General features: G+C 37.3%; 1 protein-coding gene across 1 annotated transcript in view; it reads right to left on the bottom strand.

The window, feature by feature from the left end:
• The window catches only part of TTN (titin), a 285,913-nt gene that overhangs the window by 172,416 nt on the left and 90,922 nt on the right, over positions 1-22,575 (bottom strand). The window contains exons 60-92 of the mRNA XM_077272621.1: positions 22,224-22,502; positions 21,853-22,131; positions 21,467-21,754; positions 21,021-21,299; positions 20,474-20,755; positions 15,180-15,458; positions 14,814-15,095; positions 14,444-14,722; positions 14,062-14,349; positions 13,660-13,938; positions 13,298-13,576; positions 12,928-13,206; positions 12,553-12,840; positions 12,147-12,434; positions 11,462-11,743; positions 9,201-9,479; positions 8,820-9,101; positions 8,431-8,709; positions 8,059-8,346; positions 7,657-7,935; positions 7,291-7,569; positions 6,923-7,201; positions 6,509-6,796; positions 6,104-6,391; positions 5,691-5,972; positions 5,121-5,399; positions 4,737-5,018; positions 4,256-4,534; positions 3,515-3,802; positions 2,666-2,944; positions 2,288-2,566; positions 534-812; positions 49-336 (exon numbers count right to left, since the gene is read on the bottom strand). Coding sequence (XP_077128736.1) covers positions 49-336; positions 534-812; positions 2,288-2,566; positions 2,666-2,944; positions 3,515-3,802; positions 4,256-4,534; positions 4,737-5,018; positions 5,121-5,399; positions 5,691-5,972; positions 6,104-6,391; positions 6,509-6,796; positions 6,923-7,201; positions 7,291-7,569; positions 7,657-7,935; positions 8,059-8,346; positions 8,431-8,709; positions 8,820-9,101; positions 9,201-9,479; positions 11,462-11,743; positions 12,147-12,434; positions 12,553-12,840; positions 12,928-13,206; positions 13,298-13,576; positions 13,660-13,938; positions 14,062-14,349; positions 14,444-14,722; positions 14,814-15,095; positions 15,180-15,458; positions 20,474-20,755; positions 21,021-21,299; positions 21,467-21,754; positions 21,853-22,131; positions 22,224-22,502 — 9,306 coding nt within the window. The remainder of the gene's footprint in view (positions 1-48; positions 337-533; positions 813-2,287; positions 2,567-2,665; positions 2,945-3,514; positions 3,803-4,255; positions 4,535-4,736; positions 5,019-5,120; positions 5,400-5,690; positions 5,973-6,103; positions 6,392-6,508; positions 6,797-6,922; positions 7,202-7,290; positions 7,570-7,656; positions 7,936-8,058; positions 8,347-8,430; positions 8,710-8,819; positions 9,102-9,200; positions 9,480-11,461; positions 11,744-12,146; positions 12,435-12,552; positions 12,841-12,927; positions 13,207-13,297; positions 13,577-13,659; positions 13,939-14,061; positions 14,350-14,443; positions 14,723-14,813; positions 15,096-15,179; positions 15,459-20,473; positions 20,756-21,020; positions 21,300-21,466; positions 21,755-21,852; positions 22,132-22,223; positions 22,503-22,575) is intronic.

The raw sequence follows: 22,575 nt of genomic DNA, 5'->3' as shown, positions 1-22,575 counted from the left end.
GACTATATCATCCAACTATTAAGATATGAAAATAGACAACACACAAACCTGTAAGAACGAGTTTGGCATTAGAGGAGGCAGTGCCAACATAATTGGTAGCCGTACAAGTATACTGCCCAGCATGGTGTCTGTCAGTTTGTAAGATTTGAAGGGTACCAGTTTTATCTATATATGATGTTTGAATATTATAGTCATCTCTTATTAGTACACCATCTTTATACCATGAAACCTCAATAGGTTCTGACCCAACTATTTGACATTCAAATGATACCGATAAGCCAATAGTTTCCTTTATGTCCTTCACTTTTCTTGCAAAGGAAGGTGGAAGGATACGCTCTGCAGAAAGACATGATGCAGTAGAGATTGAACAAAGGATGAACTGTATCTAAACACTGCATGGTGCAAAGAAAGCGGAAGGAAGCGATCACAGATAAGCGGAAATATTATCACTGCGCTACTCATTCTATCACTTACCACAAATTGTCCTCTGCATTAAAAAAAATCAATATTAATGAAAAAATGATTATTTTTACCTTTCACGGTTAGAACTGAAGAAGAGGAAGCGTCACCAACATGATTTACAGCTTTACATATGTATTCTCCAGAATCCTGAAGTCCCGTTTGATTAAATATAAGAGTAGCAACATTGTTTTTGAAATGTATTTTCAAAGCCTCAGTTGGTCGTAGTTTTGTATCACCCTTATACCAAGATACTTTTATTTCTGGTGTTCCTTGAATTTGGCATTGCAATGACACAGCATCACCCGCAGATACCTCCACTGATTCAAGTGGCGTTAAGAAATATGGGGGTTCTAGGAGGTAAGGCATCACATTTAGTACATTTGTGCAATATAAAGATTGTACATTAAGAAAAGTAAATGGGTTGTTCTATCAACAATATTTATTTCATATCCACAAGTTAACTGTATGATCGCTGGGGTTTTACTACTTAGACTCCCACTTATCACAAGACTGTGGGGGTCCAGTCTCAATGGAACCATTGTCCATTCAAAGTCTACTGGACTCTGTCAGTCCCATAGGTGATAAATGGAGTTGTAGTGAACATGCATGGCCACTTCTCTATTCAAAGAGGAGATACTCATTCTCATAAACAGTTTGGTCCCAGTGTTGGTTAGCTCTGTCAGTGATACAATATTCACCTATTCGGTAGACGGTGGGCTCCAATTGGTAGATCATACACTAATTACCTTTCCCATAGATGCCTGCAAATGGTTGGTTCCCAGAGTATCACCATGAATCATTAATTTATTATATATACTGTGGACGGTGTTGTCTCCAAGGTAGTACTAACATCAATCATACATTTCTTACCTATCTTGTACAAAGTGGGGTCCCAGAGCTGTTATTACTGAGCAAATATTTATCATATATACTGCATACAGTGATGTACCAGAAGTAGTAACACTATCAATCATACATTTATCACCCATCCTGTAGACCAGTGTTCCCCAACTCCGGTCCGCAAGAGCCACCAACAGGTCATGTTTTGAGGATTTCCTAAGTATTGCGCAGGTCATTGAATGCTTGCCTGTCCAGGTGATGCAATTATCACCTGTGCAATACTAAGGAAATCCTGAAAACATGACCTGTTGGTGGCTCTTGAGGACCACTTCTTGGGGAACACTGCTGTCGACGATGGTGTACCAGAAGTATTACCATCATCTATCAAATATTATTCACCTATCATGTAGACGGTGCGGTCCCAAAGGTAGTACTAGCATTGATCATACATTTCTCATCTATCCTGTAGATGATAGGGTTCCAAGTGGGAGTGCCAACATGAATTATATATTTATAATCTATACTGTAGAGGAGGGTAACCCAGCAGTAATACCACAATCAATCATACGCTTATCATCTTTCCTGTGAATAACGTTCCAGCAGTCGTACCTCCATTGATTATCCAGTTGTCACCTATGCTGTGTACCAGCAGTAGTACCACCAAGATTTGTCATCTAACCTGTGTTATGGTGGTGTCTCAGAGGTGGTACCAACATTGAGAATACATTTATAATTTTTTTTTATTATGTGGAAGTTGGTGTTTCAGTTTTAGTACCACCATTGATAATATATTTATAACCTTTCCTGTAGATGGTGGTGTCTCAGCGTTGGCACCACCAATGATTATATATTTATCACCTATCTTGTAATGAGTAGGATACTAATAGTGGTACAACCAATGTCCATACATTTATTACTTATGCCGTAAATAAATATTGCTAGTGCTCTATCCCCTATAAGTTAATGGTGAATCTAGAAGACGTACCTAATACTGACACCGATGCTTGACAGGTGTCATGTCCAATTGCATTTTCTACATGGCAGGTATATGTGCCCTCATCATCATTTGTGCATCTTGAATATTCCAGAATGCAAGATGTATCTGTTGTGGTTATGCTGCAACGTTCTGATTGAGATATCTCAACATCGTTCTTCTTCCAAGTTGCATATATTGGAGGAGTTCCAGTATATGTGCATTCCAAAACAATGGGTTTACCTGTATTTGTCTGATAATTAGAGAGCCTCTTCACAAATTGAGCAGGTTCTATAAAAGATGTAATTAATGCAAGATAATAAGCATTTTCCCAAGACAAAGAAGTAGATTTTTATTAAAAAAAAAGGGTTTATATTTACAAAACCTAACCTTTAACAAAGAGTTGAGCTGAGCAAGAGTCCCTTCCGGCATCATTACTAACATGACAGGAATAATCCCCACTTTGTCGGCTGCTGATGTTGTAAAGCTCTAGTACTGATATGGTGTTAGTAAGAGTAATATTGCAATTGCTGTCTGGAAAGATTTCATCACTTCCTTTATACCAAGAAACCTTAAATGGCGGTGTTCCACGAAGTACACTTGCAAAGGTTACTGTGGCCCCTGGAAGAACTTCAACAGATTCTGGCTTCTCAACAAATGATGGTGGCTCTAAAATATGATGTGATAGAAAATGTTAAGAAATCATAAAATAATTAAGATGTAATAAAATATGAAAAATAAGAGAAAACCAAACTCTTTACTACTGGAAACTGGTATCCATCAACCTACGAATGAACCTTTAACCAAATTTGTCTAAATTATTAATTATTTTAGCTGCTAGATGTTATTTGTGCTACAGAAGTGTCCTTCCTTGTGCTTCTTCTAAGCCTGATATATCTAAGATTTCTCCCAGTGCCAAAAGATCATTTACCACCAAAAGTGATATGAAATGGCAAAAGATAGCGCAAAGTTATTTTTATCAAACATGTCATCTTGGGAATGGATATCTTGAGCCAACATACAACAAGGAAGAATGCAATAATACATAGCCCCATGCTATGATTTGCATCTTTAATATACCAGTGCTCAATATTTTCAAGTAATAAATACTTTTCCATTAATTATAAGAGGGTGCTAGTTTATCCTTATGGGACTTGTGTTAAATAAGAATATTTCTGCATATTTATAATGGAATGTGAAGCTAAGAAGAGAAAGAAACCTACTACTTTTACAACTGACCTTTAACAGATAAAGCAGCACTGCATTCATCAGATCCGGCAATGTTGGTAGCATGGCAGATATATTTTCCGGCGTCTGATGGTGTGAGTTCACTCACTTTCAATGAACAAGTGTTGTCAGTGAGGGCAGTTTGGTATTTGTCCCCACTTATGATCTCGTTACCATTGAATGACCAGGAAACAACAATGGGAGGTGATCCAGATACTTTGCACTCCATTGAGGTTGTGGATCCAAGAAGCCCATATGTTTCCTTCAGCTTTCTAGTGAACGATGGAGGAATAATTCGGTCTGTGAAAACCGAAAAAGAAATCCAATGTAAGCAAGTACGACAATTCTCTCAAAGAAACTGATTTTTTTTCTAGCGGTTTTCCAAGAATCAAGAAAAAACCATGATGGTTAGTATCATGATCTAGATTATGGTTGCAATGTTAATATTGTGGCTGAAGAAAAAAAGTGCTATGGGGTAGATTTTTAAGATTCATGATAGTACTATGAAGTCAGCTATGAGTTGGTATTGTTTTGCATGCCAAAGTGACATTTTATGTCTTTAATCTGAATAATGCCCCCTCTAATGAGCACTGCTAATTTTATATTTTTTTGAGAACATGGCAAAACTGTTTGTGTAGTTTTGCCACAGACAATGATTTGCAACAATTTTTGGCGCAATGTACACCAAAAATAGTTATAATCCATTAATTTTTCTATGTCTCATACAGCAACAGCACATTGAACAAAATGTACCTGATATTTCAACTGAAGCTGTGCAGCTGCTCTTGCCAACACTGTTTTTCACCTCAAAAACATATTCACCAGCATCAGCCTTTCCGGTGGATAATATTTTGAGGCTAGCAACTTTGCCAAAGAAACTAATTTTATATTTCTCATCATTTGATAGTTCTGTTCCATCTTTAAACCAAGTAGTTATTAGTTCTGGAGTTCCACCAACGGTGCATTCTAGTGTGCAAGATTCGCCTGCCGTAACCTTGATTGGTTGTGGTTTTTCAACAATAATTGCGGATTCTGGAAAATAAAGGTCAAAGGTCCACATGAATTAAGAAAGCAGAAAATCCCTCAGTATGAGATGATGCTTAAGAATGTTACAGCATAGAAAGAAATTAATAAAATGGCTAATTAATTAAGCTTGACTAATAAATCATATTTTTTAATCAACTGGTTATATCAAAGTTCTGCAAGACCAGATATGAATTTTAAGAACACAAACCTAGAACTGATAAGCTTGCAAAACATTCCTGTGCACCAGCCTCATTTTTGATCTGGCAGGTGTATTTTCCAGTATTCTCTGGCTTGGTGGATGCAAAATTAAGAGTTGTAGTGTTGTCTGTGAATGAAAGGCTGATATTTTCACTTTCTCGAACAACTTCATCTTTGTCCTTCAGCCATACCACTGTTATAGGCTGAGTGCCAGCAACAACAGCCTGCAGCTGAGCGGACTCTCCCACCACTGAAGTGAAGTTTTCTGCCTTCTGCACAAATCTTGGAGGTTCTAAAAGAAAGAAATACCTAATAAGCATCTTATTAGAGGGCAAAACTATTTTTTGAATGAGAAACCCAAAAACAAGAAAGATGTCTGGGGGATTTTACCAACCTTTTAGCTTAATAGAACTTAGGCAGGTGTCGCTTCCAACATCATTCACTGCTTTACACTGATATTCACCAATATCACCAGCATCAACTTTCAGAATGTGAAAAGAAGCAAGATAATTTTCTGTAATTATCTTGAATTTCTTGCTACTCTTTATCTCTCTTCTGTCTTTGAACCATGTCACTTCAAATGGTGAAGTGCCTTGTAGTTCACATTTAAGAGTTACATCAAGTCCTTTAAGTGTTAGTACAGGTTCTGGCTTGGTGATGAAAACTGGTGGTTCTACAAAACCCAAAAAAGAAACTTTTTTTTAGTAAATTTCAATTTTTTACTTAGAATGATTAATTATTCCATAACACAAGCAGTTATGTTATTAGCTTAAATTAGAATTATGCTAAAGTTTTCATTGATCTATGTCATGAAATATTTTTTCTAGGCAAGAGAAATTATCTTGTTTGACAACTTATGAAGATTTAGATATAGAAAATGAATTACACCCAGAATGTACCAGCTTCTCTCAAAGCACCATGTAGAAATATAATCTGTGCCTGTTTAAGACTAAGATTTTCTTACCTTTCACTTTAAGTGATGTGCTACAGCTCACGGTACCAGCGTCATTAACAGCTTCACAAGTGTAATCTCCACTGTCTTCAATGCTGGCATCGGTTATCTCGAGCACAGCCAGAGAGTCGGCAAAAGACACAGTATATTTTCCACCATGTTGAATCTCTGCATCATTTTTAAACCAAACAACTCTTATCTCTGGCGATCCACTGATTTTGCATTCAAACCTATCAGAATCGCCTTGTTTGATGACCTTTGAAGATTCCAACTTCTTTACAAATCGTGGGGGTTCTTGAGAAGAAAAATATGAATACGTTATGATATAAGGTATGATTTCCTATTTTAGCTTTAAAAATTTAATCACTAGCCTTAAAGTCTACTGTCAGACCCCCAAAAATTTCAGTAAGAGCCCTAAGACATACCTTTCACTTCAAGAGAGGCTGTACAAGAGTCTTTTCCAACTTCATTGCTGGCATAACATGTGTAGATACCAGCATCAACCTTGCTGACTTTAAGGACCTTTAAGTGAGCTTTGTTTTCAGTAAAAGTAATCTTATAGTTTCCACCAGGACGAATTTCTCTGTTGTCTTTTGCCCAGGACACTTTAATTGGATGGGTACCAGTGACATGGCACTCGAAACTGGCTGCTTCGCCAAGAGGAGCATTTGTAGATTCAAGTTTTAAATCAAAAACAGGAGGAGATTTGGGTTCTGGAAGTAAAACATAAATACAAATATGGTAACATCATGTTCTTGAAAAAAAACCTTTAATTTGCCACTTCACATTTTTGGAAGACTAAGAAGTCTTACACTTTCGATTCAACAAACCTGTGAGAGCAAGTTTAGCACTGGAAGATGCTGACCCAATAGGATTTGAAGCAGTGCAAGAATATTGACCAAGATGATCGACGCTAGTAGCCAAAATTTGAAGAGTTGCAACGTTGTCAATATAAGATGTTTGCACATTATTGTCATCTCTCAAAAGAATACCATCCTTATACCAAGAGACCTCAATTGGCTCAGAGCCATTGATTCGACAGTCAAAGGTAACTGATGAACCAATAGTTTCTTGAACATCCTTAACTTTCCTGGCAAACGATGGAGCCAGTTTACGTTCTGCAAAAAAATAAGTTTTAGTATTATAAGTGCCTTCTAAATGTTGAACTTTTTTCCCTCTTTATTTAAAACCTTGAATAATGCTTTACAATTAAAGATAAGAAGTTTTAAGAAAGTAAATTTCACCTTGTACAGTGAAAAGAGCACTGGAAGAAGCAGATCCCACAACATTTTCGGCTTTGCAGATATATTCACCACTATCAGTCTTTTCTACCTTACTGAAAACTAATGTTGCAATATTGTTTTTCATCTGCATTTTGTAAGCAGGAGTTGATCTCAGTTTTGTATCTCCCTTATACCAAGAAACTTTTATTTCTGGCGTTCCTCCAACTTGGCATTGCAAAGATGTAGATTCTCCAACAGCAACCTCCACAGGTTCCAACGGTGAAATGAAATAAGGTAGTTCTAAAGAACAAACAATGGTTATAGGAACCATTAAAACAGAGTCAAGTTAGTCAGAAATTATTGCAAATGCTCAATGGGTAGATACAAACCTAAGACAGATAATAAGGCACTGCATGTATCCTTGCCAGCTTCGTTTGCCACTTGGCATGTGTATTCTCCATCATCCTCCTGCGTGGCATTAAATATTTCAAGTAGGCAAGACTTTTCTGTAGTAGTTATGCTACATCTTTCAGATTGGCTTATGTCTATGCCGTTCTTGCTCCAAGTAACCAAGATGGTGGGTGACCCAACATAAGTGCATTCCAAAGTGATAGATTTGCCTGATTCAATGCTAGAGTCATTCAGTTTCTTCACAAATGTAGCTGGTGCTATTAAGTAGTAGTAAAGAAAAAAAATATGAATATGTGATGCTATTAATACTGTGTTCTATGTGACAGATGTTCGCTAAAACTAACCTTTGACAAGGAGATGTGTTGTGCATGAGTCTTTGCCGGCTTCATTGCTTATAAGACAAGTATAGTCTCCACTCTGTAATGTGTCTACATTGTATAACTCCAAAGCCGCAAATGAATTTTGCAAAGAGGTATTACAATTAGGTCCTGGTACTAACTCACTGCTTCCTCTAAACCAGTGAACTTTAAATGGTGGCGTTCCTTTAATGACACTGGTAAAGGTCACACTAGAGCCAGGTATAACTTCCTGTGGTTCAGGTTTCCTCACAAAAGAAGGTGGTTCTAAAGATGTAATAATAATATAATTATTATTAAGTTTGAGCTAAAAGGGCATAACAAGAAGAAAATATTAAGAAGATGGTGCAAGAAATCTGCCACCTAATAAGAACATTAGGTGTTACTGACCTTGAACAATCAAAGAAGTGCTACATTCATCAGTTCCTGCCACATTAGAAGCCTCACATGTGTAGTTTCCAACATCTGTGGACGCTAGTGAGTTCACCACTAAGGTGCAGACACTATCTGAAAAGGTGATTTCATGTTTGTCACTACTAACAAGTTTGTTCCCACTTAGATACCAAGAGACAGAAATAGGAAGTGAGCCAGAGACTTTGCATTCCAAACATGTTGAGGAACCCAATACACCATAGGTATCCTTCAGTTTTCTGGTGAAAGATGGAGGAATAACACGATCTGCGGGAGGACAGTGTTATGGTGAGTACAAGATACAGAATATATTAAAATCTAATTTCAGAACCAAGATATAATCAAACTAACCAACAACATCAACTGAAACAGTACAGCTGCTTTCACCAACATCATTCATGACTTCAAATGTGTATGCGCCGCTGTCTGCCTTATCCGCAGAAGAAATCTTGAGAGTTGATCTTTTGTTAGAGAAACTAATTGAGTATTTGTTGTCATTGTGCAATTCCTTAGCATTTTTGTACCACTTTGTAATAAGCTCAGGTGACCCAGCGACAGTACATTCAAGAGAACAGGTACCACCAGCTGCGACTCGCATTGGATCTGGCTTCTCTACAATCCTTGCAGGTTCTGAAACAAAATTACAAATACTCTCAGAAGATCAAACTTAAGAAAAAAAATCATAATCTTCCAAAAGAATCTAAAGAAATAGGTAACTAGTTATTCCCAATGTTACCAACCTATTAAAGAAAGAACTGCAGCACACTCTCGTGCTCCCACTTCATTGGTGGCTTGGCAGGTGTATTTTCCTGCACTTGAAGACTCTGTGCTGGCAATTTGCAAAGTTGCAATGTTATTTGAATAAAATATCTTGACATTTTCACTTTCTCTAACAATATCTCCTTTGTCCTTGAGCCAAGTAATTGAAATGGGTTGAGAACCCTCAGTAACAGCCTGCAACTCTGCTGCTTCTCCGATAAGGCTTGAAGAATCGCTGAGCTTTTTCATAAAGCGCGGTGGCTCTATTAAAGAAAACAATGTGCATGATTCAAAAATCATATTGTTTAAGAAAACATGAAAAGTACACTATTAAGAATGGGGCAATTGCAGTCTGTACCAACCTTTGAACTTGATAGCACATGCACAGTTATCACTTCCGACTTCATTGACAGCTTTGCATTGATATTCCCCTATATCTGCTGATTCAACATTAAGAACGTGGATGCTAGCACGTGTGTCTTTGGAGGTGACCTTGAATTTTTTACTGCTTCGAATTTGTCGCCGGTCTTTGAACCAGGCAATTTCAAATGGAGGGGTTCCCAAAAGTTCACACTCAAAACTCACATCGACACCTTTTACAACCTCCACTGGAGTGGGCTTTTTAACAAAAATAGGGGGTTCTATAAATAAAAAAGAAATATTTTTATAAAATACTTGAATTAATCTTTCTTTGAAGTGGCAAACGGCTTGCATCACAACACATTTTAAGGTGGTGTAAAGTATCTATGAGACTGTTTGTGAATTTGACTATTTTTTGACAATGATTAATGTGTGAAAATTATGTGCATGTATGGGTTGAAAGATACCTCAAATTATCACTATTTCCATGTTGAGAATCCAAATGATATTATTTGAAGTGAGAGTTACCTGAAATGTTAAGTATAGTAGTAAAGTATCCATTTCAGGCAACTACAATGTAGCTATATATTAAAGTATACCTACATTTAGTTGAGCTTACAATACAACAGGTGAAAAAACATTCCTAGGAATGCTTGTTTCTAATTATTGACCCCTGGAATCATAGCAGAAAACAATTGTTAAATGAGAAAAATGCTCTCATTTGTTGAGTGATTAAAACATTTAAAGCAGCATAAAAATATTGATATCAGTAGAACATTCCCTCATGTAAAGAGGCGATGTGCTGCTGATAACATGATATTGTAAGGAGACCAGAGATGAGAGAATCTGACGGAATTTGAATTTGGCAAATCATGTGGACTTTAAAGGGAGAGTGAAAGTATTGTCTGCAAACTGAATGTTACTCATACTAAAGCATAATTAACGTAGCATGTAAAAAGAAAAATAATATTCAAGTCACTGCTCACATGTCTCACCATCCCTGCAGCCTGCCTACTGGTCCTCAGCACATCTTCTTCTCTCCATTTTTCAATACGTGCATTCTTTTTAGTCTTCTTCATACCAGGCTCTGGTTTCCAGCTCAACTAGGGATGAGCGAATTTGATCGGGTCAGGTTTATTCGGCAAGCTATAGCGCTTACCGAATAAGCTGCAGAGGGAACCCAGCTCCCTGGATCGCTCCAGCTGATCAGCTGTTTAGCGACGCAGCTGCATGTGACACATGCATGGAGAGCCCAACAAACAGGCTCTCAATGCATGTGTTGTGACAATCAAATTCGCTCAACTCTAATCATAACATCCTGACATCACAACATTTTTCCCAGTGACAGCATGACACACAGTGATGTCCAATGTCTTGTCCAGTTGGAAGACCTGCCTTGAAATTAAGAAGGCCAAAGAGAATGCGTGCAACAGATGAAGACGAAAACAAGAGATGTCAAGAAGGGCATGCTGTGGGGATGGTGGGAGTGGTGAGCATTATTTTTTTTCTAACCTTTTGACTAGCTCTCTCTGGTTCCACAAAATCATGGCTCCAACTGGCTGCCATTTTGCTGAATATGCCGGAATGAATTGCAACATATTTGTATTTTGGAAAATGCTGTTTTTTGTCAAATTCGAGTAGAATTCAATTCCACTTTAACAATTTTGCTTATCTCTAATAGGGACAAATCAAATATATTAAAAATAGTTCTGGTGGTATAATTTCATCAGCCTATGTAAACAGGCCAGTAGATGACTTGTTCCTAATTGATCATCAGATGTTTAATGACCTCAAATGAAACCAATTAAATGGGCCTACAGAGAAATGTTTTGATTGGTGGTGGTCTAGGTGCCCCATCGATCAAAAAATCCCTGTGACATAGCAAAAGTTTTTGAAAATGAAGTTACACTAAGTTATGTAGCAATACTGCAACCCCCAGTAGGACATTGTCCTACCACCACAAAGGGGCTCGAGAGTTGCAGTTGTAATGATGATGATAATATGCGCAGGCATTATGACCATCTAAAGTTGGTCTAACTAATCCAAGACAAAGAGAATATAATGAGTATGAATGTAATAGTTGTGGCAATTCTATATAAGTAAAACTTAAAGAATGTCTCACTAATTACTGCTGATTGATACAAAAAGGGACAAAAGTAGTCAAATGTTTTGGCACTATGCCTTCTTCCTTGCATTATGATTAATAAAGCTTTTAGAGCATCACATGTAAACATCAAAAAGAAGCTATTGATTAAAATGGCACCTTTTACTGTGATTGCAATACTGCAGCTTGCACTGCCAGCGTCGTTATGAGCTTCACAGGTATAATCTCCACTGTCTTCATTGCTGAATTCAGCAATTTCCAGTACTGCTAAATTGTCCACAAAGGATAAGTTGTGTTTTTCGCTTGGATGAAGTTCAATGTCATTTTTGTACCAAATAACTCTAATTTCTGGAGATCCACTAATTTTGCATTCAAATTGAGCCGAACCACCAAGTTTCACAATTCGAGAAGGTTCTAGCTTCTTTACAAACTTTGGAGGTTCTAAGAAATTAAAAGAAGAAAGTAACTATCTGCTCAAGCACATCAATTAGAAAATGTAAGTTGATCTAGCTGTATAGGTTTGCTTTGTGTTAAAGTAAATAACATGAATGTCTCTGTGGGTAAAGAATAATGTATATGAATGTTGCTGTTTCGCTCTGGCCAGCTAATGCTAACCTAGCTGTACTTTTCTCTAGCTGTATCCCTAAATATATCAAGAAAGAACATAAGCTCTTACCATTTTGCATAAGTTCTGAAAAGAAAAACATACTCAAAAACTGAAGACAAACACACACAAAGCAAGCACAGAAAGAAGAGTCTTTTTGTCGCAAAGTGTTTGTGTTTCATATAAAAAAAACTAAGAACAATGTTTTTTAACAGTACATTTGGATAAGTAACAAAATACCTTTCACACTCAGTTCAGCTGAACAAGATTCTTTCCCAACATCATTGGCTGCTAGGCAAGCGTACACACCGGAATCGCCTTTGCTCACTTTTAGAATTCTCAGGTGCGCTGTGTTACCAATGTAAGATATCTTATAATTTCCACCTGTTTTAATTTCTTTGTTATCTTTGGTCCATATCACCTTAATTGGCTGTGTTCCAGAAATATGGCACTCAAAATCTGTACTTTCTCCAAGTGCAGCACCTACAGGTGCTGCTCTTTTATCAAAGAATGGTGGCTTCTTGGGTTCTACAAATCAAAATGAACAGCAAAACACTGATTTTATTACCATCTAAAGAGAATATGTACTCATCTGTTGAGTTGAAGAAAGATCTGACCCATTTGAAATGAGAACAAATACACAAACCTGAGATTGTAAGTTTAGCAGTGGAAGAAGCGGTACCGACCGAATTTGTAGCTGTGCAAGAATACAGACCAGCATGATCTTTATCTGCTTCAAGAATACGAAGAGTAGCTACATTATTTGAAAATGACAATTGCACGTTATGATCCTCAGATAAAGGCACTCCATCTTTATACCAAGAAACCTCAATGGGCTCAGAACCATTGATACGACAATCAAATTTCACCAGTTGTCCTAATGTTGCCTCCAGATCCTTCATTTTTCTGGCAAATGAAGGAGGGAGTTGACGGTCTGCAAAAGAATAAGTAGATAAACAACATCTATTTCCCCCTTTCTAAAGAAGAATAAGAGAATGCATTGGATAAGTAAGAAAATCACCTTGAACTGTAAGTACTGCTTTAGAAGAAACAGATCCTACAGAATTCTCTGCTTTGCAGATATATTCTGCGGTATCATTTTTATCCAATTTGCTCAAAGCTAAGGTTGCAACATTGTTGGAAAAGTACACTTTACATCCTGGAGTAGATCGGAGTTTTGTATCCCCTTTGTACCACGATATCACAATTTCTGGAGTTCCTCCAACTTGGCATTGCAAAGATGTTGAATCACCAACCGCTGCTTCAGTGTCTTCAATGTTGGTAATAAAGTAAGGGGGCTCTATCAAAAGAATATTACAATCATTTAAACCCTAGTTTCCTGTTTAAGAAAAACACTTCAAATCCATGTTGAAAATGATAGAGCAACAAACCTAGAATTGTCACTAAGGCTTGACAGGCATCTTGCCCAGCTTCATTTTCAACACGACAAGTGTACTCTCCATCATCCTCACTAGAGCAACTTAAGATTTCTAGGATGCAAGATTTTTCTGTCGCAGTTAAATTGCATCTCTCAGACTGTGCTACTTCCACACCATTCCTTTCCCATGTTACATAAATGGGAGGTGAGCCAGTATACGTGCTCTCCAAGCTAAAGGGTTTTCCAGTTTCGACGCTGTAGTCTTTTATTTTCTTTACAAAAGCAGCAGGTTCTAAGTTAAGAAGATAAGAAATTGTTAGCGAAAATTCACTAAAAGTAGAGAATCCCGGTAAAAAAGAGTTTTGATAAAGTTACCTTTCACAAATAGACGGGTAGTGCATGAGTCTTTTCCTGCATCATTAGACACAACACAAGTGTAGTCCCCACTGTGGACTGTGTCAACCTCATACAATTCCAAGATAGCAGCTGAATCTTTCAATTTAATAACACATTTAGTTTCAGAAACAAGTTCACTGCTTCCCTTAAACCAGTGCACATTAAATGGGGGTGTACCCCTTATAATGCTCGTGAAAGAGACATTCATGCCTGGTAGCGCATCCAGTGGTTCAGGTTTTGTCACAATGGTGGGTGGCTCTGCAGAAGAATTGGTAAAAGAATAAGTGACTGTGTTGTATTACAGCACTTCAAAATTCTAAAAGAAACCTTCCTATTTTTTTAAGTAAAAAAGACTTCTTTATTATGTGCTAAACAACTTACCTTGTACTACCATAGTAGCACTACATTCATCTGTTCCAGCGACATTGGCTGCCACACAAGTATAACTACCGGAATCTGAGGACTCCAAGTTATGTATCTTTAGAACACAAAGATTATCTGTAAACTCGGGTTCATATTTGTCCCCACTGAAGATTTTGCTTCCATTATGAAGCCAAGTGATCGATATCGGTGGTGATCCAGTAATTTTACATTCCGTAAGAACAGAAGAACCTAGTGCACCGGTTGTTTCCTTTAACTTTTTGGTGAAAGAAGGAGGTATAATTCGATCTATTCGAAGAAAGGTAAAAGAAAGGGTTTATAAAGAAACCTATCGAGATTTGTTCAGTCTGTGACTGCACATAAGAGTAAAATAAAAACTGACCAAGGACATCGACTGTTGCAGTGCAGGTGCTTTTGCCGACATTATTTTTCACTTCAAATGTATATTCTCCACTGTCACTTGTGACTGCAGACATAATTTTTATCGATGCTACCTTATTGGAGAGATATATCTTATATTTTTCATTACTGATTAGTTCTTTTCCATCCTTGAACCAGCTAGCTGAAAGTTCTGGTGTACCTGCCACTATGCACTCAATTGTGCAGACATCTCCTGCCGTAACCCTTACAGGTTCAGGCTTTTCTACTATTGATGCAGGTTCTGAAATTAAGAAAAAATCATATGAAGAGATTTTGAAACTAACGTATCTAGTTTAAATATCTTTTCCTTCTATTTTTTGATTGTTTGTTACCTAGAACAGATACGTTGACTATGCACTCTCTTGTTCCAGCATCGTTTTTAATCTGGCATATATATTTTCCAGCATTTACAGGTTCAGCCTTCCTAATATGTAGAGTTGCTTGATTCTCAAAATGAGAAATCTTTATGTTTTCACTCTCCCTGATAACTTCTTCCTTGTCCTTCAACCAAAGGACTGAGATGGGCTGTGAGCCTTCGATTAATCCTTGTAATTCAAGAGGTTCGCCAGTGATAACAGTAACGCTTTCAACTTTCTTCATGAACCTTGGTGGCTCTGGATAAAAACAATGTGCAGATGTATTAAGAATACTAATGGATAAGTAGCTAAATATTTGATCAACTGTAATATAAAATTTACCTTTAAGCTTTATATTACAAATGCAAGCATCGCTTCCAACATCATTGGCCGCCTTGCAGTGGTACTCCCCGATGTCTGAAGCTTCCACGTTAAGAATATGCACTGCTGCAAGGTGGTTTTTAGAAGTTACTTTATATTTTTTGCTACTTCTAATTTGCCGGCGATCTTTGAACCAAGTCACTTCGAAGGGTGGTGTTCCCAAGAGTTCACATTCAAGACTAACGTCCACTCCTTTGAGAATTTCAGCTGGACTAGCTTTCTTGCTAAAAACTGGTGGCTCTATAAAATGAGATGATGGATGGTATTACATTGTTTAGAAACTGTGTTAACAGTAAAAAAAAAATTAGCAGTGTTTATTAACTAGTTTAGGACCAAGCCATTTATCCATGTTCCTGGCACCTTTATTTTTTGTACATGTGGTTTAAAGAGCTGACATTTTTTCTCTTTTGGATATCCAAATAATATTTGCATCTTTTTTTCATGATACATAAGGCTTGATTTTTATGTTATTTTCATACTTTTTATTTTTTGCTGATAGTGAGTAATATCAGGGGAAAATAAAGGAAATATAAGTCTGTTTTCTCATTTTTTTTTTTTTTTAATACAATGGACCAGTAAAATACATTTTAAAATTTGTTCCCCTTTCTTAAACAATTATTTTTATTTATCTGACTTTTTTCAATGTGTGCGGGACAAGTAATGGCCATTTGGTTTGGCAGCGACTTATCTATTTTATCTGTTTTTTATTTATTTTTCATTTATTTCACATATTGTGCCCCCCAAAAGGTCATAAAACACCTTTTTATAGGGGGTAGGATGGTGCATTTCAACATTAAAATTATTTTTTTTATATCTGACTTCCCCTGTAACCAAGGCCAGAATATTAGCCCAAGTCCCAATGAAAATGAAGCCTCTTAGCTGCATAGAATAGCTGACTTAGTCTCTTAGGACCCAGCAGGTTCTTTTCCCTCCTTAGCGCAAGCAATAACATGACCTTTGGGTCCAGAGGAGGAAGAGTCGTTAGTGTTTTCTATTATTGCATACACAGCACTTGAAAGCACTGTGCATAAGGAAGGTAGAGATGGTAATAAACCATCTGTGCCTTTTTTATGGGGAGCTCTGCTGTACCTGACTACCCGCTCCCCACTCATAGTTGCAAGATTGTGTTCAGCTGCTCCGCTATGATGTGCCGATTAGAATGTGGTCTACCCAGACTACTAAAGCCCATGGGTAGTCCACAAGTGGTTAAAGGGGTTGCCTAACTGTGGGAACCTTTTTTTACTGAAATACTTTTATTTTGGAGTAAAGATAATTTTTACAAATGTTTTTTTTTTTTTACATATTTTGCTAATTTTGTCTGAACAAGTTCACTGATGGATTCTCAGGTAAAGTGGTCAGCCACTTTCTCTTGTAAGTGTAGCTTTCTTCACACAATGACCAGCGCTTCTGTCCATAAAGTGTGTTCTGGTAGAGGAGCATGTCACCAGACCTATCTATCAGCCTCATCCAATAGATAAACAGCTTTCCCCTGAGAAGTATTTTAGGGGTAAACAGTAGTGATGAGCGAGTGTACGCGATGCTTGGGTTTTCCTGAGCACGCTCGGGTGATCTCCGAGTATTTGTTAGTGTTCGGAGATTAAGTTTTCATCGCCGCAGCTGAATGATTTACAGCTATTAGCCAGCTTGATTACATGTGGGGATTCCCTAGCAATCAGGCAACCCCCACATGTACTCAGCCTGGCTAATAGCTGTAAATCATTCAGCTGCGGTGATGAAAACTTAATCTCCGAACACTAACAAATACTCAATCACTCGAGTGTGCTCAGGAAAACCCGAGCAACAAGCATACTCACTCATCACTAGTAAACAGCACTAACAAATAACAAGTGCAGTAGAAAAATTTGTCATACTTATGCAATAGTAATTACACAAAATCCTGTTCGCAACACATCTGTTAAAGGGAACCTAATAGCTGATACATGCTGCTCGATCCAAAGGCAGCATGTATCACAAACTAGGAGCATGATTGTAGGCAGGTATATTTGACTATGAAACTCTACAGCGTTTCAGAGAAAAAACACATTTTAAAAGCCGTCTGGTTATCGAGCCGCATGGGAGACTAGACGGACGGGTGGATCTCCTGCGGCATCCCCCCAGCCGCTGCCATTGATTGACAGGTCTCTCAGGGTGGAGAGAAGCCATCAACAAAGCTATATGAGATAATGTGTTTTTTTAGGGATGAGTTGTAGCTCTTAATGACAAAATTAATTTTACCAAATAACATACTGAAAAATGGGGGGAAAAATTCAAATTGGAGGAAATATTGAAAAAACTCAATTCAGCCATTGTTTTCGATTTCATTCTATGGAAAAAATAACCTGGTAACATGATTCTCCAGGTCAGTATAATTAAAGGGGTTGTCATCTTTTAGATAATGTTTAACCCAGGCTGTAATTTGTTCTGAAAAAACAAACTGCACTTTACTCATCTTTTCAGGATCCACCAGCAAGTCTTGGAAACTGCCCCTTTTGTCTGGCATTGGCTAGGGAGCTGACATCAAATCAACAGTGTGGCATGACAGAGGCTCTTTAGGCAGTACTCTGTCTCCAAACTCAGTGACTGGCTGCCGCACTATCAACGTGACCACAGCGCTCCAGCCAATGATATACTCCAGGAGCAGTGGTGGATACTTGCTCTTGGACCCAGAGATGGTGAGTGCAGCTCAATTTGTTATTTTTAAACAAACTGCAGTCAAAGACGAACATTAATTGAAAGGGAACAACCCCTTTAAGGTGATACAAAATTTTAGTGGCTTAAAAAATTCAGAGTTTTGTAAAAAAATATGTGTTTGTGTAGCCCAGTGTTCCCCAACTCCAGTCCTCAAGAGCCACCAACAGGTCATGTTTTCAGGATTTCCTTACTATTGCACATGTGATAATTGCATTACCTAGAAAGGCAAGCATTCAATCACATGTGTAATATTAAGGAAATCCTGAAAACATGACCTGTTGGTGGCTCTTGAGGATCAGAGTTGGGGAACACTGGTGAAGCCTTTAGCCATTTTCTGACACTTGTAATTCTTTCATTTTTCCTTCTATGAAACTTTGTAAGAGCTTTTTTTTCTGTGTGCAGAGGTGACAATTTCATTGATACCATTTTGGGGCACATATGATTATTTGATCACTTTTTATTGTATTTTTTGGGGAACTCTGCATTTAAGGTACAATTTGAATCAATTTACATTTAAAAGATTGAACTTGACATGACAATACCAAAAGGCTTTTTTGCAAAGTTTTAAATGTGTTTATTTTTTAAAGGAGGATAAAGATATATATATATATATATATATATATATATATATATATATATATATATATATATATATATATATATATATATATATATAGTATTTTTTTTAAATATCTCTCATTTTTATTATTTTTACTTTTTAGTCCCCGTTGGACTTAAACATGGGATTATACTATACAGCATACTGCAATACACCAGTCATTGGTCTCGTATAAGTTAGGAAATCAAACCAAGTGGTTATGACAATTGTCTGCCAAAAAACAATGGTGATACAGAAAATTTTACTTTTCCTCATAATTTCAATTCAGTTTCTATTTAAACTTTTTTGACAGGTGATTGCGTGATGCATTCAGCAGAGTCTCGATGTATCTTATGTGATGTATACGGCAGAGTCTCAAGGTATCTTATGTTATGTATGCAGTAGAGTCTCAGTGTATCCTCTGTGATGAATATAGCAGAGGTTCAGTCTATCCTATGTGATGAATGTAGCAGAGGATCAGTTTATCTGATGTGATGAGTACAGCAGAGCATCAGTGTATCTTATGTGATGTATACAACAGTCTCGGCCCATCTTTTGTGATGTACACAGCAGTCTTATTGCATGCTATGTGATGTATTTACAGCAGTCTCAGTGTATCCTGTTATGGTTCTCAATGGCAAGAGAACATAGCCCAGCAAACATAAGAACTAGCTCTTGGAAGGATGGAAACTTAAACTGACCATGAACTAAACCTGCCGCACAACTAACAGTAGCCGGGTAGCGTAGCCTGCGTTTTATCCCTAGACGCCCAGCGCCGGCCGGAGGACTAACTAATCCTGGCAGAGGAAAATATAGTCCTGGCTCACCTCTAGAGAAATTTCCCCGAAAGGCAGACAGAGGCCCCCACAAATATTGGCGGTGATTTTAGATGAAATGACAAACGTAGTATGAAAATAGGTTTAGCAAAATTGAGGTCCGCTTACTAGATAGCAGGAAGACAGAAAGGGCACTTTCATGGTCAGCTGAAAACCCTATCAAAACACCATCCTGAAATTACTTTAAGACTCTAGTATTAACTCATAACATCAGAGTGGCAATTTCAGATCACAAGAGCTTTCCAGACACAGAAACGAAACTACAGCTGTGAACTGGAACAAAATGCAAAAACAAACAAGGACTAAAGTCCAACTTAGCTGGGAGTTGTCTAGCAGCAGGAACATGCACAGAAAGGCTTCTGATTACAATGTTGACCGGCATGGAAGTGACAGAGGAGCAAGGCTAAATAGCGACTCCCACATCCTGATGGAAACAGGTGAACAGAGAGGATGATGCACACCAGTTCAATTCCACCAATGGCCACAGGGGGAGCCCAAAATCCAATTTCACAACAGTATCCTATGTGATGCATATACAGAAGTCTCTGTATCCTATGTGATGCATATACAGAAGTCTCTGTATCCTATGTGATGTAGATAGAGCAGTCTCAGTTTATCTTCAGTGATATATCTATATCAGTCTAAGATATTATGTGATGCATTCAGCAGAGTCTCAGTATATTCTATGTTGTGCAGCTTCAAACCCTCCATTCTGTATAACTGCTTTTATATAAAGCAGAAATAACAGACTAGATTTATTAAGATATTGAAAAGAAAAACTGTCTTTGCTAGCCATGATAACCAATCCCACAACAGCCTTCAGTTTTTCAGAGCAGAACACAAAATGAATTTTGCTCTATGAATGGCTGCTGAAGACAATATGTCATTGGCACCACTCACTTCCTGATGTGGATGTGAGTGGAGCAAGATAAACTGTTTAAGAAGTCTTAACCTGTATCTACCATTAGGCATTTAGGATGTGTAGTTTTAATAGGATACGGTGCAAAGTACAAGGGTTGCAGATTTTGCAGTATGTAGTTCTCTATAAAAATAGTATAATCAGTCTCCTTGTCGATATTAACAATTCTTCTAAGTTTACTTGAATACATACAATTAAAATTACTTCTAACCTTTGACTACAATCTTGATACTGGAACTAGCACTTCCGGCATCATTATTTGCTTCACAGGTGTAGTCTCCAGTGTCTTCAATGCTGAGGTTGTTAATTTCAAGAACTGGTATATAATCAATAAAAGACATGCTGTACTTCTCATTTGCCTTAATTTCACTGTCATTTTTAAACCAAGTAATTTTGATTTCTGGAGATCCAGTGATCTTGCACTCACACCGGACAGAATCACCCTGTTTGATCACTTTGGCCGATTCTAACTTCTTGATAAACTTTGGAGGTTCTATAATTCCAAAGGGAAAAAGATAGGTAAGTTAGAATAAGAAAATTGTTATAATTGGATTCTCATCTTGAAAAAGAGATTTAAAGATGTGATGTGTAATGGCGCATACATAGAAAGTCAAGAGTGGCATTCATGCCTTTAAGTGTATTCTGATCTTAAAGAAAGCATACATATACAGATTAAACTAAGATAAGAAGGATGACAATTTCTTCAACATGAAGGAAGACAGACACAAAGAAGACAAAGTTCAAGCAAATCCTCGCACCTGTTACAAGCAACATTGTGCTACAAGTGTCACTACCGACATCATTGGTAATTTGGCAAGTGTAACGTCCACTGCTGGAACCATCCACTGTGAATAGATTCAAGAAACCCACTGAACCCTCCATTCCAAGAAAACATTTTGCTCCAGAAAAGAGTTCCATCTCTTCCTTGAACCATTTAATCGAGAATGGTGGAGTTCCTTTTACTTCAACTTTAAAATCCACCAAAGAGTCTGGTATTGCTTTTAGGCTTTCAGGTTTTTCAATGAAGCTTGGAGGTTCTGCGACGTTGAAGAAAGAGTTTTTTTAAATATTTTGAAAGAAAATTAAATTCTACATTTTTTTTAATCTACCAAGATAGTTTTTTTTTTTTTTTTAAAAGAAGATTATCATACAATTTAAAGAGGGACAAAATGTTAAAGAAGAAAATAAAGAAATAATACCAAACCTTTGACAGTAAGGATGGCACTGCACTCAGCGCTTCCTGCCACATTCACTACTTTACATTTGTAATTGCCATTGTCAGATATATCAAGATCTGCGACTGTCAAAGACACATTGTTTTCATGGCAGACAAGCCTATGTTTTGAACTGTGCAAGACTTCACTTCCATCCTTAAACCACTGGGCACTTATGGGTAGTGAACCAGAAACCTTGCACTCCATTACAATGGATGATCCAAGAACCTTATCCATTTTTGTTAGTTTTTTGGTAAAAGATGGTGGAATAGCTTGATCTGTGTAACAAACAAAATGAGACCTAGTTATTCCTGATGCTCTTGGTTTGTTTCTTGAAAGAAATTATGGGATATGAGTAAGCAGCAACAATACGAACCTAAAACCATCAAAAAAGCTGTACAGCTGCTGCTGCCAAAATCGTTTTCAACTTTAAATGTGTACTCGCCACTATCTTCTTTGCTCACAGACTGAATTCTCAAGCTTGAAACATTGTCCTCAAAACTTAAGGTGTAATATCTGCTTGGCATAAGTTGTCTGCCATTTTTATACCACTTCACTTGAAGCTCTGGTGTTCCAGCAACAGTACAATCCAAAGTCACTGGGTCTCTTTCAGTTACGTTGACCGATTTCGGTCTCTCGATTATCTGAGCTGGTTCTGAGACACAAATTAAATTCATATTAATTGATAATTGAAACTAAACATTTGGCCTTATCTAAAACTAATTTTACATTTTATATACTACCAACCTTGAGCTATTAAGGAAGCAAAACATTTTTCTGTTCCTGACTCATTGGAAGCCTGGCAGATATATCTTCCAGTATGGCTAGCATCAACTGTCCTTATATAGAGAGTAGCAATATTGTTCTCATATGTAATTTGGTTGTTGTCATCTTGCTCTATAATTTTATCTTCTTTAATCCAAGATACTGTTATAGGATCAGAACCTGTAATTGCACATTGGAAAACTGCAGAGCTTCCAAGTATTGTGGTAGAATTTTCTATCTTCTGGACAAAGGTGGGAGGTTCTAAGTAAGACAAAGGTATTAAAATTAAAGTTCACTTTGCCTTTTTGGAACGGAATGATAAAAAATATACTGC

The sequence above is a fragment of the Ranitomeya variabilis genome, chromosome 7 (genome assembly GCF_051348905.1).
Source record: "Ranitomeya variabilis isolate aRanVar5 chromosome 7, aRanVar5.hap1, whole genome shotgun sequence".
Taxonomy (NCBI): domain Eukaryota; kingdom Metazoa; phylum Chordata; class Amphibia; order Anura; family Dendrobatidae; genus Ranitomeya; species Ranitomeya variabilis.
This window is presented reverse-complemented; position numbering and strand designations above follow the sequence as displayed.